The 15,500-nt window shown below is 41.1% G+C and overlaps 1 protein-coding gene across 3 annotated transcripts in view; it reads left to right on the top strand.

Moving 5' to 3' along the window:
* Positions 1 to 4,808: 4,808 nt before the first annotated feature.
* LOC138195554 (phosphofurin acidic cluster sorting protein 2) overlaps positions 4,809 to 15,500 on the top strand; it is a 51,373-nt gene continuing 40,681 nt past the window's right edge. For 2 of the 3 annotated variants that reach the window (XM_069145071.1, XM_069145072.1), the window contains exon 1: positions 4,809 to 5,152. In XM_069145071.1, coding sequence (XP_069001172.1) covers positions 4,932 to 5,152 — 221 coding nt within the window. In that variant the 5' untranslated portion in view covers positions 4,809 to 4,931. Of the gene's footprint in view, positions 5,153 to 6,250; positions 6,510 to 15,500 lie in introns of those variants that run through there. The other variant, XM_069145073.1, reaches the window with a different exon arrangement.

Consider the following 15,500-nt stretch of genomic DNA (forward strand, 5'->3'; position numbering starts at 1 on the left):
ATTGTATCTGACTGCTCACCAGAGACCAATCACTGCGAGCTGAGAGACGAGCCGGCTATAATATGTGTGTGAAATGAGAAACATCACAGTAACGCTGCGCACAGTTTCCCTGATGAATGAGACCCCCTTTAAACTCATGTTAAATGGACTGGCTTTGATAGACTGGAAAGTTAACCCTTTTCTTTCACTGTAGTGTGAGATCACTTGAACAGTGAAGCACTTCACTGAGTGCTGACACATAGCAACCTCAATTAAACTAACAGGAAAATGTGCATGTTGATATCTTTTTTTGTTAATACAAAACTGAAAAAGTTCCATTTCAAATCAGACACACAAAAATGTCTTCATCTGTCTCTTTTCATCTTGTCCACTATGAGCACAGTCTGAAGCGAGTAGGAAGGCAGATGTTGGCTTTGCTCCAAGAGGTACATACAAACACTGTGAGCTGCAGGTATCATGTGGCTTCCATGCAGTATTCATATGCATATGAATGTTCATCTGCAGCACAGTGCCGCTATGCCTCCTCAGGGGTCAGCATATGGCTGGCAATAATTCCTTCTGTGCATCTCAACTGGCCCCAAACACATCTCAGCTTGACACAATTTTTTGTTGCATATGGGCACCTACCTGGGAAAAGATTGACAGCACTAATGTATTCGCTGTGGTCGAACAATGGCCACATTATCAGATTTGATTGACTATTGCTGTGTGCATTGCCAAAGGCAGAAAGTAGCCTATTCCTTGTTATTCCCCTCATTCAGAGGTATACAGAAACAAATATTTGGTGGCGTATATGAGTCCAGGAGGGAGGTACAAAGTTTTTTCCACATGGTCTTCTTGATCATTACAGTCACTTTGCCAAGTTTTCACAAATGTCACAAAGACCGAATGCCCCTTGAAGTTCTAAATTTAAACTAGAACATGCGTGACTGCAGTCTGTGCAGTGACTCAGAAAAGTGCTGCTTGTAGCTTCTAATCAAAGGCTTGCTCATTAAAAATGCCTGACTTTGATGGTGTGGAGGTGGCATGCAAGCAGTGTCACAAGCCGGAAAACAATAGCTCTCACCTAAAAATAAAGATCTCCTTGGCAACAACATTTGCTTTTTTATCACAATGGAATAATGAAAGATCTGTGTTTTTTCAGACCAACATATGAGAGAATGAGATGGCGTTACCTAACAGATGATGTGTTGTTCGTTGCCTATATGCATGACGTCAGAGAGATGCATTCTAGTGTTCGCTCTCCTGCCTTTGACAAAGACTGTCAGCTCAGTCTGATGACAGGAAATGCCCTGCAACCTCTCCAAAACACCAGCCTCTTCTCTCCTCCAGACATTTGCTCGCTTGATATTAGGCTGCAAGCTATGTCTTTGATTTTGTTGGAGGACGCCTGCCACTGAGCAGGTGCTGCCTGACAAGCTGATGGTTGGGTATTTTATTCTCTCCTCCAGAATTCAATACAGGTGAAAGGCTGACTTATAAAGTGTCAGCCTGCTGTGTTGTGGAAACATCAATAGTGTCACAATATATGCATCCACCCACTCGTGTTTATGGGAGGAAGAGGCGGATCAATCAGGAGGGTGAGAGCAACCAAGAGAAAGAGAGAGAGAATTGTTCTTTTAATATAGACGCAGACAGTGTGCCATCTATTGGATGAATCATAACATGCAACTGTGGTATTTAAAAGCCCAGATTTTGGTGTAGCACCCCTGTTAAACACTAGGTGGCAATGCTCTCCAAAACTTCATTCACTAATCTTTTTTTTTTTTATCCACTGTGGCGATCATACAGTACTGTACAGGATCGAAATTGGGGCAGGAAATTATGATGAAATCATAAGTATGAGATGGCACTATGCACTGGAGATTTGTGTTGAGTGACCAATGAGAGAGCTTCATTTCAAGGCACCTTAGAATGTACTAAAAAGTAGGGATTTTCCCCCGTTAAGAATACTTTTATTGATACCTAATTATCTGACATCTAGCTTTCTTATTTTCAATTTTCATGAAAAGCACATTAAGTTTTCCCCTAAAAAGTTCTGTATTAAGGGAAGATTGTGTTGCCCTAACTTGCCATATAAGATCAATGCTATGTGAACCTAATTCTGTTAAAATACATGAATATGTAAGAATGTAAATTGTAGAATGACAGGTTTTGAAACTAAATCATGTTTGCCACCTTCATTAGGGGATGTTGCGGCAGTCAGGGGTGAATAGTTGCCTAGCAATGATTAAAGATCAGTTTCCTGACATTCAGCATGCTTTGCATGGGGAACAACACATCCTATGAGATTATTACAGACAAGAGAGAAGAAGACGAAGCACTTTCATCACATATTTCACCTTTGTGTGTCTGTGTGTGTGCCAGCAGTGATGACTGGATACGATGTTTCCCAAAATGATGTTCTGCTGTTACAACATATCATTTCAACATTTGAAAAAAAATAAGAACGTTTCTTTTTCTTTTCTGGTCAGTTGAAAGAGGCTGTCACACGTTACCCAACCCTCCTGAGCATGTCGAGTCAAGTCAAGTCAGATTTATTTGAGTCCTTAGTCACAGTCAGTGTGTTTCACAACATGAGAGAGAACAATGACTGAATGAAGTGTCAAGCACCAAATGTCATTATGTCATAACTGATGATACATAATGAATAACATAGAGCTATTGAAAAAAGCAGGTCCTGCCATGTTTTCAAAAGAAACAATTTGTGTTTTAAAAGATTGCAAAATGGTTTGCTGTAGTTACCCAAACGCATACGTCATAATGTTTTTTGCTGTGTAAAAGTAATGCACTAACAGATATTCTTTTGTATGATCTACGGTATTTTAATCCATGAAAGCAAAGTGAGGATGCTTTCCAAAGTAATGTCATAACTAATTTGTATTCATTCATACAAAGTGCAGTGAACAGAAAAAAACCTGAATTAAATCTATATTTGGTGTGATAACCCTTTGCCTTTTAAACAGAACCAGTTCTCCAAGTTTTTCTGTGGATTTTGGCTCTCAGTTTTTTCTGTTAAAACTGTGAAGTTTGACTGCCAACTCAAGGCACTCTGCCACTGCAGATCAGTCAGTCTATGATCTGACTCAGTACTGCGCTGTTTCAGATTGACAGCAGAGTTGTCAGTTTTCATGATTATGATGTAATTTAAGAATATCAATAGTGATGTGCTGTAATATTAACTTCTTGGAGAGGATGTCACAGTTCTTCTGTGGATTTAGTCGGTCTCAGTTGCTTCTGTGTCTTCATACAAGAAGACTGTGTGATGCTGAGATCAGAGCTCCGTGAGGGCCACACCATCTGTTGCAGCACTCCTTGTCCTCGTCGATGAAGATAGTTATTTATGACCATGACTGTATATTTTTTTCTTGCTTTTTTTCATGCTGTAAAATGAATTTGGGACTCTTCTCTGATTGTATTGTGTAAAGGACCAGAATCTACTGTATATCAAAAACACCTGAGGAAGACAATGAATTTGGATTGCCCACCTCTGAGTGAAATAGTAATACTAACAGTCTCTAAATGTTGACAGATCACAATAACCAAAATGTATCGTATCTATTTGCATGCAGTACAAACCTTTACATAACAACAAACACAAGTCATTAGTAAGCACTTTTAAAAAAAATATATACATTTACAATGTATTAATAATCAAATGGAAAAGCAACTCTGGCTGTGAGTAAATGTTTGGGTTCCCCAGAACAGTGTTTTGTAGATTTCTAAGATAAAATAAGCAAATACAATTACTGCAGCAAATGCACACTGAAAATAGCCCTTTTTTTAAATTTTTTAATTTTTTTTTAAGTGAATGCACTGTTACTTTTTTATTCCATGCACTTGGGCACCCTACTAAGTCAGCCAACATTTTTGGAGTTTGATATTTTATCAAGCTCTGTAACTGTCTTCTGATAATTTTTGACCAACATTTAATGAAATTCAACAGCTCATCAACATTTTTGGTCTGTTCGATGGACAGGTTGTATTTTCTCCTCAATGTGTAACTAGCCTATGGCATCTCAAACTTTTTTGTTGGGTACTACTGTATTCAGCATCTATGGTTACGCTTTTACATCCAGCACAATACACCACCGCTCGTATGAAAACGTTTTGTCTTCAGATATGACCACATGAAAGATGTTCCTCAAAATTCAACATTCAGATGTATGTAGCCGATGTATTGAACATAAATTCGCAGAAGTCTACAAAGCACAGACCCCAACTACCAAAAAGATATCATACTGACTGTTTTTATTAACAAAACTAATTTTTTAAAACTGTGACAGATTATGAAAAATACTTTTTCTTTCCTTGACAACATTTGTTGTCATAAAAGTTGCCTACTTCGGAAAGTAACCTCACAAACAAGAACAAAATTGAGATCTCATAAACTTTGATCCAAATGATAAATAATATAATTAGTGAAACGTCAGATATTCAGGTACACAGAAATAATGAAAGAGTAGATGAATAAGGCTACAATTACTAATTAAAGGAAAGTCAAATATGATAAGAACAGCACTAATAATATTTAATAATTATATTTTATAATAATAATTATATATATATATATTTTTTTTTGTATGTTCCTGTTGCATCCCTGTCTAAAAATAGATAGTTCCAAATAACTTGTGTGAATGAAGGCCTTTACAGATGAACGTGTAAAATGAGTATAGTGCTATATTTTATTTTGATTTAGTCCTGTTTCATAGTAAACACGTCCCCCGCTGGACGCAGGGCGGTGCTGCCCCCTATCAGCAGTGACAGGCCCCGCCCCGCCCATCAGCATCTCCAGTCAGCGGAGAGGAGCCGGGAGTCTGGAGGAGCAGGAGCAGGAGCAGGAGCAGGAGCAGGCGGCACAGAGTTCAGCGGCTCCCGCGTTTCGTCCGACACTCAGCGAGAGCTGCTCCCCCAGTAAGGCAGCGGTGGTGATGATGGCGGCGGCTGTAGAGAGAGGAGGCGTCCGGGCCGCTTTCCTGAACCCGAGCAGCGGCGGCGGCGGCGCACCGACGCCGACGACGACGCTCCCGACCGGAGCGTTCACCGGGGCTGCGGTCCCGGGCTCGGGCTCGGGCTCCGGCGGCATGCCCGTACCCATGAACCTCTTCGCGACCTGGGAGATAGACCGATCGTCCCCCAGCTGCGTTCCCAGGTAAACGTCAACAGCGTTGTGTTTCCGCGAGCTCCGAGAGTTTACAAGCCGCTTTGTGTCGCTTCGTCAACACGAGGTTTGAACGTTTGGTCCAACAACGCCCTCGCTGAGCGAACCGGACCGCCGGAGGGAGACCGGAGCTGCCGCACGTTTCCACAACACTGCCGGGCTGGCTAACGGTGCGAGCTAACTAGCAAGGTCGCTAACGCTAACGCGACCTCGCAGGTCGCCCCGGAGTCCCTCCGATGTTTTCTGCTCGATGCATTTCACACTTTTATTACTTTTACAATTAAATGTGCAGCCGGCTAAAAAAAACAAACTAAAAAAACAACAACAATTCTACAGAGGGCAGTTTTACACCAAACAGCTCGGACGAGGTTTCCAAGTCTTTTAATAGTGATGTTGATGTCTTTCAATTAATTTTCGCCCGTTATGATAACTAGATCCGAAAAGTTCCTCTGACCGGTCCGGTCCGTCGGTCCGGTCCGGTCCGGTCCGTCGGTCCGGTTGCAGCAGCTCGTCTCCTCCGTTGTTGCTGTGTTTTTTAAAGCTCTTGCAGACAGTAGGCCCTGTGGCCGGTCACATTTACGGAGTGCATGCCGCCACAACACAACTATCTCTAAATACGGGGACATGGACGCCGCTCATCTCATCACAAGGACAGCGGACATCATCTCGTCCTTTTAGCGGCACGTCACGAGCTGTCTGAGCTGCAGGGCAGCTCAACAGCTGGCCGCGGCCCACGTCATTTTTTCGGGTTCATGCGGTGTGGAGGTTTCATGTCCAGATACCCGTCCCCCCCCGTCCCGTCCCCCCCCCCCCCACACACACACACATCCCCCGTGGTCACACAGCAATAAAGACCAGCGTGTAGTTTTGATTGTCACGTTATGTCCGTGCAGATGTCCTCAGCAGCCGTCCGCGCTGTCTTGATGTATATTGGCGAGGACACCAGCAGTAACACTCAGTAATACTCTGCATTAGTATTCATCATCAGTGAGCAGGCAGGCATGGCTGCCACCTGACCAGAAACCTCTCGGGAGCTGTGGGCACATTAATCAGCTTTGACCTAGATCTGCTCCACTCATTGGGATAGAAGTGGGCTTGCAAAGGGGGGTGTTTCCTCTGGAGTCGATGGTGTGTGTGTGTGTGTGTGTGTGTGTGTGTGTTGGCCTGCTGCCTCTTTCGTGCCTGTATGAGTGTGAATGGAATAGTAGCATGTGGAAAACACGGTTAATTTTACAGTAACGGTGTTCTTTCAAAATCCCCTGTTTGAACGTCGCTCTGTTTTGGCTGAGACCTCAAAACGGATTGAAGCCAACTGGAATGAGAAGAAGGAGAGTCTCTGAAGTGACAGGTTCGTAATTCGACAGCTCACTATCCTTTTTTTTCTTGTAGCCGTGTTTCTGAAAATACGAGTCTCTTGTTTTTGTATTTATTTGTTGGCTCTTTAAAGGACAGTTAGACTTTGTGTGTTTACTCTCTCTGCAGCAAATGCAATGAGATATTTTTTGTGATTAAATGCCGTTTAACGTTTTGGAGATTTGTTTTTCTCGGTCAAAATAGACTCAATTCATGTACTGCAACTACATGTGTCGTTTTCTGCCATGAGACCCAGGCGAGCGTGTTTCAGATAGCTGTAGCCATTAAGTTTTTAGACTGGCTTGGAGAGAATAAGCATGGGACATGGCGGAGCTTTTACACAGCGTGCCATACGTGGTGCATTGATATCCCACGGCCTTTTCTCTTTGGTGGATGACACACTACAAGGCGCTGTATTAAAGATAAATGTGGATGAGGATGATAATGGTTTATTTATGAGGCATACGCTAAAGATTTACCAGTCATTGTTTATATTGAGACAGTAGCAGCAACGTGAAGTCTTTCTTGTGGACGTGATGTTTTGTTAGATCTGATATGTAATTAAGTAGAAGTTAGTGTCGATAATGATTCATAACTGTTTATTTTGTCTTTTTGTAACAAATATAAGATGTGGTGGTTTGGAAGTGCAGCATTTTTGCAAACGCAGCCTAATCTGTTGTATGTGTTGTTAGACCACTTATCCTCAGCTGGTGTGAAAAGTCCTGCATGGAGCCCAACCCAAGGCCTGTTTTGGGGATTCTGCCTTGGCTTTCTGTCAGGGGCTGGGCCATTTTGTGTGCAGCTGTTTGCTCCTTCCACGAGCCTTTTAACAAATGTGGGTGTCCAGCTAAGTGGCACGGTTTCAAATGAAGGCTACAGGGCTGTCATCATTTGGCTGTTCATTTTGTTATTAGTTTTCATTGCAGTAACTCTAAAATCTCACACACAGATGTTGTTTGTTAATAATTACAAGATGGTAAATAATCCTAAACCCTGCAGCTTTACTGAAAGCCATGCTCAGGGAAAACTGTTCTGTTCACATGGGGAACCATGTCAGCTTTTGTAGGTCCTCTCTGCGTAGATTTGTGATTCCTGACATTTGTGCCAGGGCACCAAGCCATTAAATGACCTCTTTAAAAGCTATGATGAAAACCATTTTTTTCAGTTGCCTTTCTTTTCTTTTTTTTGTCTGCCTGATTATTACATTGGATCGAGCAAGATTCATAATAATATTAGTTAAATCTCTTACAGGCATTATCAACCATTTGTTATATTGAAATGCCACCATTAGCTAGTACAGCCAGTTTTATTGCTGTGTACAGTATTTGACTGTCTTCTACATGCCAGACGAGTGTTGTGGCAGCTCCATCCTCAGCAGGGCTGTTGGAACAGTTGGCCAAGCATTGTTTTGATTCCAACACGACCATGCTTGCCAGTCCGCCACCCTCCAAGCTCCCAAATACCTTGTGGTATTGGTGTCGCAGCTTATTTCTTCTAAGCTGATGTTTTTTCCCCTTCTTTTCTAAAAAACACGTCTGGAGGGGGCACCGAGAGCAGAGGAAATCTATCCAGCTTTCTCCCATTTTCCCCCCACAAATAGCTGACCAATGCTTTGGTAATGCTGCTGACTAACCAAAGACAGACGAGGAATAAAACGCACAACAGGACTCCTAAAATGTTCTTGAATAGTGCTTACAGGATGCATTCAAAGAGTGTTTTTGAAAAGATGAGACCTCCTGTAAAGCTAGACACAAAAATGAATATTAATGCATTACCTGAAATTTCAAAAAGAAAGACTTTGGACCTGCAAGTCTAAGTCTTTCCATGAGCTGAGGCACTTTTTGTATCAGAGGAAGTTCCAAATAATAGATACCAGTACATTTTGTCAGTGTTTTTTGCAATTTTGATGATCTAGATCAGTGCAGCCCAGTTTAGGGCCCTCAGGCCTGTTTGGCCCGCACATTCTTTGTTTTGGCCCAACGTGGCCTTTTAAAAAATTCACCCGTATTCTCCTTATTCCAAAGAGCTGTAAAATCCTAACAGTAATGAGTATGAACTGTATATTTTGTGCAGCTAAAAAGTACATAATCTTAAGTTTCACCACAATGTACAGTATAGTGCTGTTAAGATTGACTATTAAATTCCTCATTTTATCTATGAGGAATTATGTTATCCTCTCTCTCTCTCTCTCTCCTGCTGATGCTCATGTGCTGTTAGTGTGTCCTACGTCACTGACTTTGATCTGCCGGTCAAGATGAGAGATCGAAGCAGTGCCACACCGACAAGAGAACATTTAGAAAAAATGGTCAAGACAACTGTTTTTGACAACTATTTCTGGAAAATAATAACATTACTATTATTCAGATGAAAGAGTAGTGTTTCAGTTATTTTGAAATGTTATTTTAGATTTAGAATGTTAATTTTCAATAAAATGTCACTTTTTAATGAAATATAATTTCACATTTTTGACCTTTATTTAACCAGGTAATATCAATTGAGAACCAATTCTCATTTACAATGATGACCTAACATAAATCTATTTTTTTTTTTTTTATCCTGCAGCCCTCCATCCGGAGGAATATTTGGCCCTTTATAGGTGAGAATTTGGGCACCTCTGAAACTTTGGTGGCTATGTTGACTCCTATGCATAGTGTACAGTGGCTTTATTTTCACATGTATTGTTTCCTTCTCATGGCAGACATGTGGGAATAATATGAGCAAAGCGTATACACAAGATTACATAACAAAAATGGTGCGCGTTAAGGACTTTGCAGTAAATACTATGGTCATAACAGCCTGCTCAGGAATCAGAGTGGTCTGCCTTTATCTGTGGAAGGTGATTGTTGAAGGAGCGATGTGGTATTTGCAGGAATGACAGAGGTCAGGATGGTGCTATGTTTATCTTTTTAACTATAAAGAATGCGTAGCAGGATGAGGGGGGCTGGCTTCTTACCAAGTTCAAAGATCCATTACAACCTGGGGTCAAGAGTTGTAACCTTTACCCTCGTCACCAACATGATGGGAGCAACTAAGCAAATTAGTTGTGTTTGCCATACAAGCTCGCCGGGCTTCATTGTTTCCAAAATGGTGGGGAAGTTGTCATGGTAGATAAAACTACCTTCCTACCATCAATTTACAGACTTTGAATATAAAAATTGTCTTCTTTGAGTCCATAAATGAAAAATGTTGTCAAGATATACAAGATATTCATTTATTTTTTTTGCATGATATTTTTCAGTTCATGATATGTGTTGCTCCAGATCAAAATCCCGGCTTTTAGGTTTCGCTCTGTGGGTTCAGAAAGGTGAAGACTTTTTAAAGGTGTCCTCACAAGCAACAGAAATCCTTCTTTCCTCTCTTCCTCTGACGTTTATCTGTGGCGAGCAGAGCATCCTTCTTTGTGGCTGTTTGATTCATGCGCGTCCCGAGCTGGCCTCATTCTCGAGAGTGGCAGAGCCTCGTCTCTGTGGTAGTTGAGTGTTCTTTGCAGGGTCTGGTCAGATGTTTGTTTCCTCTGCCCCAATTCTGTGTATTGTATCAAACTGCTGTGCGCTGTGCATGTCAGCAAATAAAAAAGATAAACAAAAACAAACTCAGGCCCAGACTGGAGCAACATTATTATTATACTTTGTTCTGGGTCAGTGGAGATGAATCCATCAACTACTTTTCACATATCTCTTATGATGTGTTGCATACACTATTTCCATAACCTGAAGTTTCAACTGTTAGTGTGCAATCTCCAGCATCATTCGTGGCCTTAACCTCTGTGATTTAATTTCAATTTTTTTTTGTGTGCTCTTTGTTAAACATAAGATGGAACCATTAAATCGGGATACAAATAAAGGAGGCCTGTCTGTCAGATAATATGAGCTTAATTCACCCTTTCACCTCCTCGATAACCCCTTCATCTTAAGGCGTGGATATTGTTTCTCCTAGCAGGGGAGCTGCAGTAATCTGATTTCATAACAGGAAAAGAGGAGCTAGTAATCTGATGCTGCACACAGACACTGTCTGCTTAATCCTCTGCTTCCTTTCGGAATCATAAACAAGGCCCCATCGGCCATCTCCAGTGCCCTTCAGGATTGTGACACAGCACACTGCAGATTGTAAACATGACGCAGACCGACATGTCCACGTCATGTTTACAATCTCTGTCTGGCAACAGAATTGCTGAAAACAAACAGCTGCTCGGTCTCCCAAGACCTTATCGCATTTTTATTGTACTTTACCCGACCTTGTTTCACTGGACGATGCTTCTTTATGTTGAATTACATTTTCTTTTGCTGAATAGTTTGAGGAAAAATGAAAAGTATTTTTCCGTTTTTGTTACATGATAATGAAGAAAGGACCAACTTTTAAATGCTGCTAATGAACTCTGCTCCTGTGTTGTGTTAATTGACATAGTATTTGTGCACAATAGTCATACTGCAGTAGCAGCATTCGACTGCAGGCGCTGCTTCTTCCTGAAGGAAGATACACCTGCTATGGACAAATGAAAATGCCCCAGCATAGATAATATCATTTAAAGCGATAATATCTTACTGATAGGCAGCTGCATTTATTAAGTAAAATAGATGGAATCTAGAACTCTTTGCTTTAGCTTTGTATTACTTCTTTTTTCTTTACAAGAGCAAATGTAGAGAAATATAAAGCGAGTTGGGGGCCTCTTAAAATATGCATTACATTTTGGGTTATATTAAAAACTAATGTAGTTCCTTTTTGTTTTATCGTGTCCTCAAATAAAATCCAGTCTCGACTTAGCTCCATGCACCACCATGCTGTTCACACACTTTTCTAACAGTAGACCAATCAGCACCTTCGCTCTCCTCTTTTTCATGCTCACTCCCACTGCCTGAAATGTGTCAAAATTCTCTCGGTTTCCTTCCTCGCTTTCCTGCAGGAGGAGGAATTTCCTTGAGAAACATTTCACATTCCTGGTAACTGGAGAGAGCTGCTGGTGCAGCCGAAGTCAGGCTGCTTCGGTCTGCTTTCTCTATGCTGTTGTTGACCAACAACCTGCTCTCTGCATGGGGAGGAAAGGGGGGGCAGGACTGGAACTGTGGGTTGCCCACCCTGTTGAAAAGTTTTTGCTGAACTGGCCCAGAGCTCTCCAGTGAACAGGCATGCGTTGAATGCTCATGTTGAATTCCTCACAAAGGGAAGAAAGGTTTGTTTCCCCCTGCCTGGACCTCCGAACGGGAGAAAAGCCAGATTCTTGTGTGGGTGGATACTGGGGTCTTAGCTAGTGAAGAGATCCAACTTCCTGAGCCAGCAAGTGAGGCGAGGAAACTGTCCTCTGATACAGGGAGGATCCTGTCAAAATAAGCACATCGGGGACAATGTCTCTCAACTCGTATTTTCTCTCGTGTTCTTCCTCCACTTATTTTCCCACCTCTCCCATTCAGGCATTTCCTGAGATCTATGGGCCAGCAGCAACACAGAGACCATTATTTCACACACAAAACACTTGTGACGTGGATGAATGAGAGCACATGACAGACCATTTGAGAACATGACGCATTATCATTGTGGCAGTCAGGGTTCCTGTACATTCTAGCACAGTCTGCTCACTTAAATACAAAATTAATAAATAAATATTCCCAGAAAAGCCTCAACATCTTTGCCTTTTGCTTTCTGCTGGAGGACATAACAGTCCCTAGAGTGTCAACTCTCAAATAGCATTGAGCTGGATGCCCCGCCCACTCGTCTAATCACAGATTAAGGAGCCTGAACTGTCTGGAGGCCTTTGTGTCTGTGTGTCTTTGCTAAATTGCTTTCTCATCTTCTGTGTATAAAACAAATTAGTTCCCCTTTCAGTCTAAAATGAATTCCAATTGTAAGGCTGGGAATTGTTCAAAAATTATTTTACTTTGACACCAATCCCCCAAATGATCCTTTTTTTCGACTGCATTTTCATAAAGTCCATTTTAAGAAAAAAAAAGAGCTATTTTACACATTACAGTACAATTCTTTAGTTTTTGTGCAGTTTAAAGGTGCAAGTATATTTTCTGTAGCTACAGTTTTAACGCCTCACATGCAAATTATCACTAGATGCTACTATTTACCTATGCTATCGGTAGATGCTGGCTTTGCCGGCCGTGGGTTAACTGCAGCACACAACAACAGATATGTGACTAAAAATGGGTTTAAAATGAGTAAAATAAGGTTTTCTAATGCAAAAATTCACTTACCTAAGTTGAAAGCAAGTAATCTCTACGTGGGCATGCCACATATGGTAAATGCTGTGGCTCACTGACACTAATGAGATCTATTCCTGCTTAAACATTGCAGAAGTTATGGTAGGTATCAAAATTTGATTGCGAATGACAAGGCATTTCTTGATAGTAGATAGTATTGAACCGATTTGGCCAGTGGTATAACGGTACCATGTTAAATAAGAAATCCAGCCTCAGAAATCTTTTGCAAGGACTGCAGCTCATTTCACTGCTTTAAATGTGTTTCGTCCAGCCACGCTACAAAGCATTTCACAAGAGAACCTTAGATAATTCAGTGTCAGGCTGCTTCTTAACATTAAACAACGGAAAAGGCTGTTTGAACTTCTCTCTTCTGCATCTCACAGACCGTATCAATTATTCATAGAAACTTAGAAGTGATCTTCCTCCCCAACTGTCCTGAATAAGGAATCGTGTCGCTGCTGATTTCAGCCTTGGTGTTTCTTTTCAGATGAAAGCTGTCCATCTCAATAGCCCTTTTACACAGTTGTTATTTTTTTTATTTTTAATTGTTTAAGTGCACTTTTTATTTGGTTGCATACAATGTCACACTAATGAGCTTCACTTCGCCAGTTTCCCTCATCTTGGCATTACTCACATTAAAATTACTACTGCATGGATACAGAGAAGAAAATCTCTGGAGAAGCTGCAAACATTCAGTCCATTAGTCATTTGGACGTAGTAAGCCCGGAGGGGTGAACTGGGAGGAGTAGTCAGTGAGCACTTTTGGGCTGCAATTGTTTATCTCAAGAAATAGTGCCAAAACAGTACAATTACATGCAGCAGTGGTTTTATCAGCACTGTTAGACATGATAGCAATGCCCTACTTGTTTGTTAATTATCTCCTTCCAGGGAGTTTGGTCACTTTATTTTCGCACTTCCAGAAATAAAACAACATACCATATTTGCTGATGCTGACCATTGTACGTATATTGATCGCACAAATTCCCAGTTCACAGTGATACTACCATTTTTCTTTCTGAAGTGTTGTTGACATTGCAGAAAATAGTTTTGAGTGGTTTTTGGAAGGCCTCTTTGTCAGCCAAAGTCCATCTAGCATCATTAGCAAGTGTCAACACACAACCTTGCTTCCTAAAGCAATATTTTCCTTCATAATCATGTGCACTCACCACTTTAACATTAGATACATCAGTAAAACATTTAGAGAAACATTTCCTGTTTGTTTAGAGATGCTTCCAAAATCTCTGATCACTGAGAGAAGACATTAAAAGAGGTAAAGGGCAGACTTAATCCTTTCTATTGCTCAACAGAGGCACCATATGTCCGTATGAAATATGTATAGTAACCCTGAATTGATCTTTTTGATGAAATGTCAGCCATGTTTAAAGATTTAAAAGACAACACCTAGTTTTGCTCAGATTTACAGCCACTTCAGTAGAAATAGGATTAAGTATACAGTACATTTTAACTAGATTTTAACCAAGAGCCTTATATATTGATTTCACTTCATATTCATATTGAAGCTGTCTTAACATTGTCTCATATCCCAACGGTGGTGGATTATAAAGCATTAAACTGAACTAGGAGCTTAACATTTGTAGTATTGTATGCAAACTGGGATTGGGTCTGTCCTGACTTGCCAGCAGCTACAGATGTTGAGATGTGTCAAAGCTCCCAGGGGTCAGTGCAGGAGTCTGGCAGGCTTTCTTCGCCGTGCCTTTCATTGCGTCTTCATCCCTGCACAATCGAGCCCATTCACCATGGCTTTTTAACATTAATCATCTTCAGTGATATTTTTTTTTTTTTTTTTTTTTTAAAGGCTTACATAAGCTCTGCAAGCTATAAATACGCCGACATACTTCGACATTTTAATTTATTCATGCTGTTTTCCAAATATTTCTTGATCAGTTATTCAGCGCAGAACTGAGAATAATTATCGTTATGCATTATGATTTAATATAGCATAGTGTGCCTAGCCTTTAAATAAATGCTATACACCAAATTTCTTCAATAATTGTCTTCTTTGCAGTTGTTTTGATTTTCTTGGTCAGCAGGCCAGACAGAGAGATTGTTTTAAACGAGGCTTTGCTCTTGAGCTTTTGATCCGACCAGCACGCTCCAGGCAAAAGAACATTCCTGTCAGGCAGGCCATCCACCTTGATAGGATTTCAAAGCTCAGTCAAAACGTTTGTCAGAGGCCGTAACACTCACAGGATTCACTTGTATCTGTTGGACTGGTTACTGTCGACTCATTGTCAAGTCGTCGGATACAGCAGGCAGGAATTTGAAGACCTACCATTATAAGGAGGATGTTCTACAGGCTAAACCGATAATTTCATACTTTGAAGTATTCTGGGGAGATATTATCTGTCTTGTTAATGTTGTTTTGATGTGTTGTTGCTGATCTGGTCAAGGTACCTTCTTGTGGTTCTGATATTGCCTGTAAACATGCCACGTCTGGTGCGATCATGTCTTGGGTATCCACTACAAACACGGGCCCGCTGACCTCATCAGTCTCTTGTCGGGGCAGAGACAAAAGAGCTGTTTACCGCCGCAGAAACGACAACAAAGGATGACAGCCATGCACTGAGTTCCCGTAAATTACTGTCAGATCACTGAGGTGTGAATGCAACATGGGGAAGTATTTTTAATAGTTATTAAAGAGGCTGAAGAGTTGAATAAAAAGCGAAAGCAGTCTGACAGGCCTCAGTGGGAGCTCGTGCATCTGAAAGCCTTTTGTTTAAAGAAGTGAACTATGAATAGAGGGCTTTTGTTTGCTGACTCAAATCTTG

This window comes from Embiotoca jacksoni, unplaced genomic scaffold (assembly GCF_022577435.1).
Source record: "Embiotoca jacksoni isolate LCO1_2020_lvr unplaced genomic scaffold, fEmbJac1.0.p SCAF_12, whole genome shotgun sequence".
NCBI classification, from domain to species: Eukaryota; Metazoa; Chordata; class Actinopteri; family Embiotocidae; genus Embiotoca; species Embiotoca jacksoni.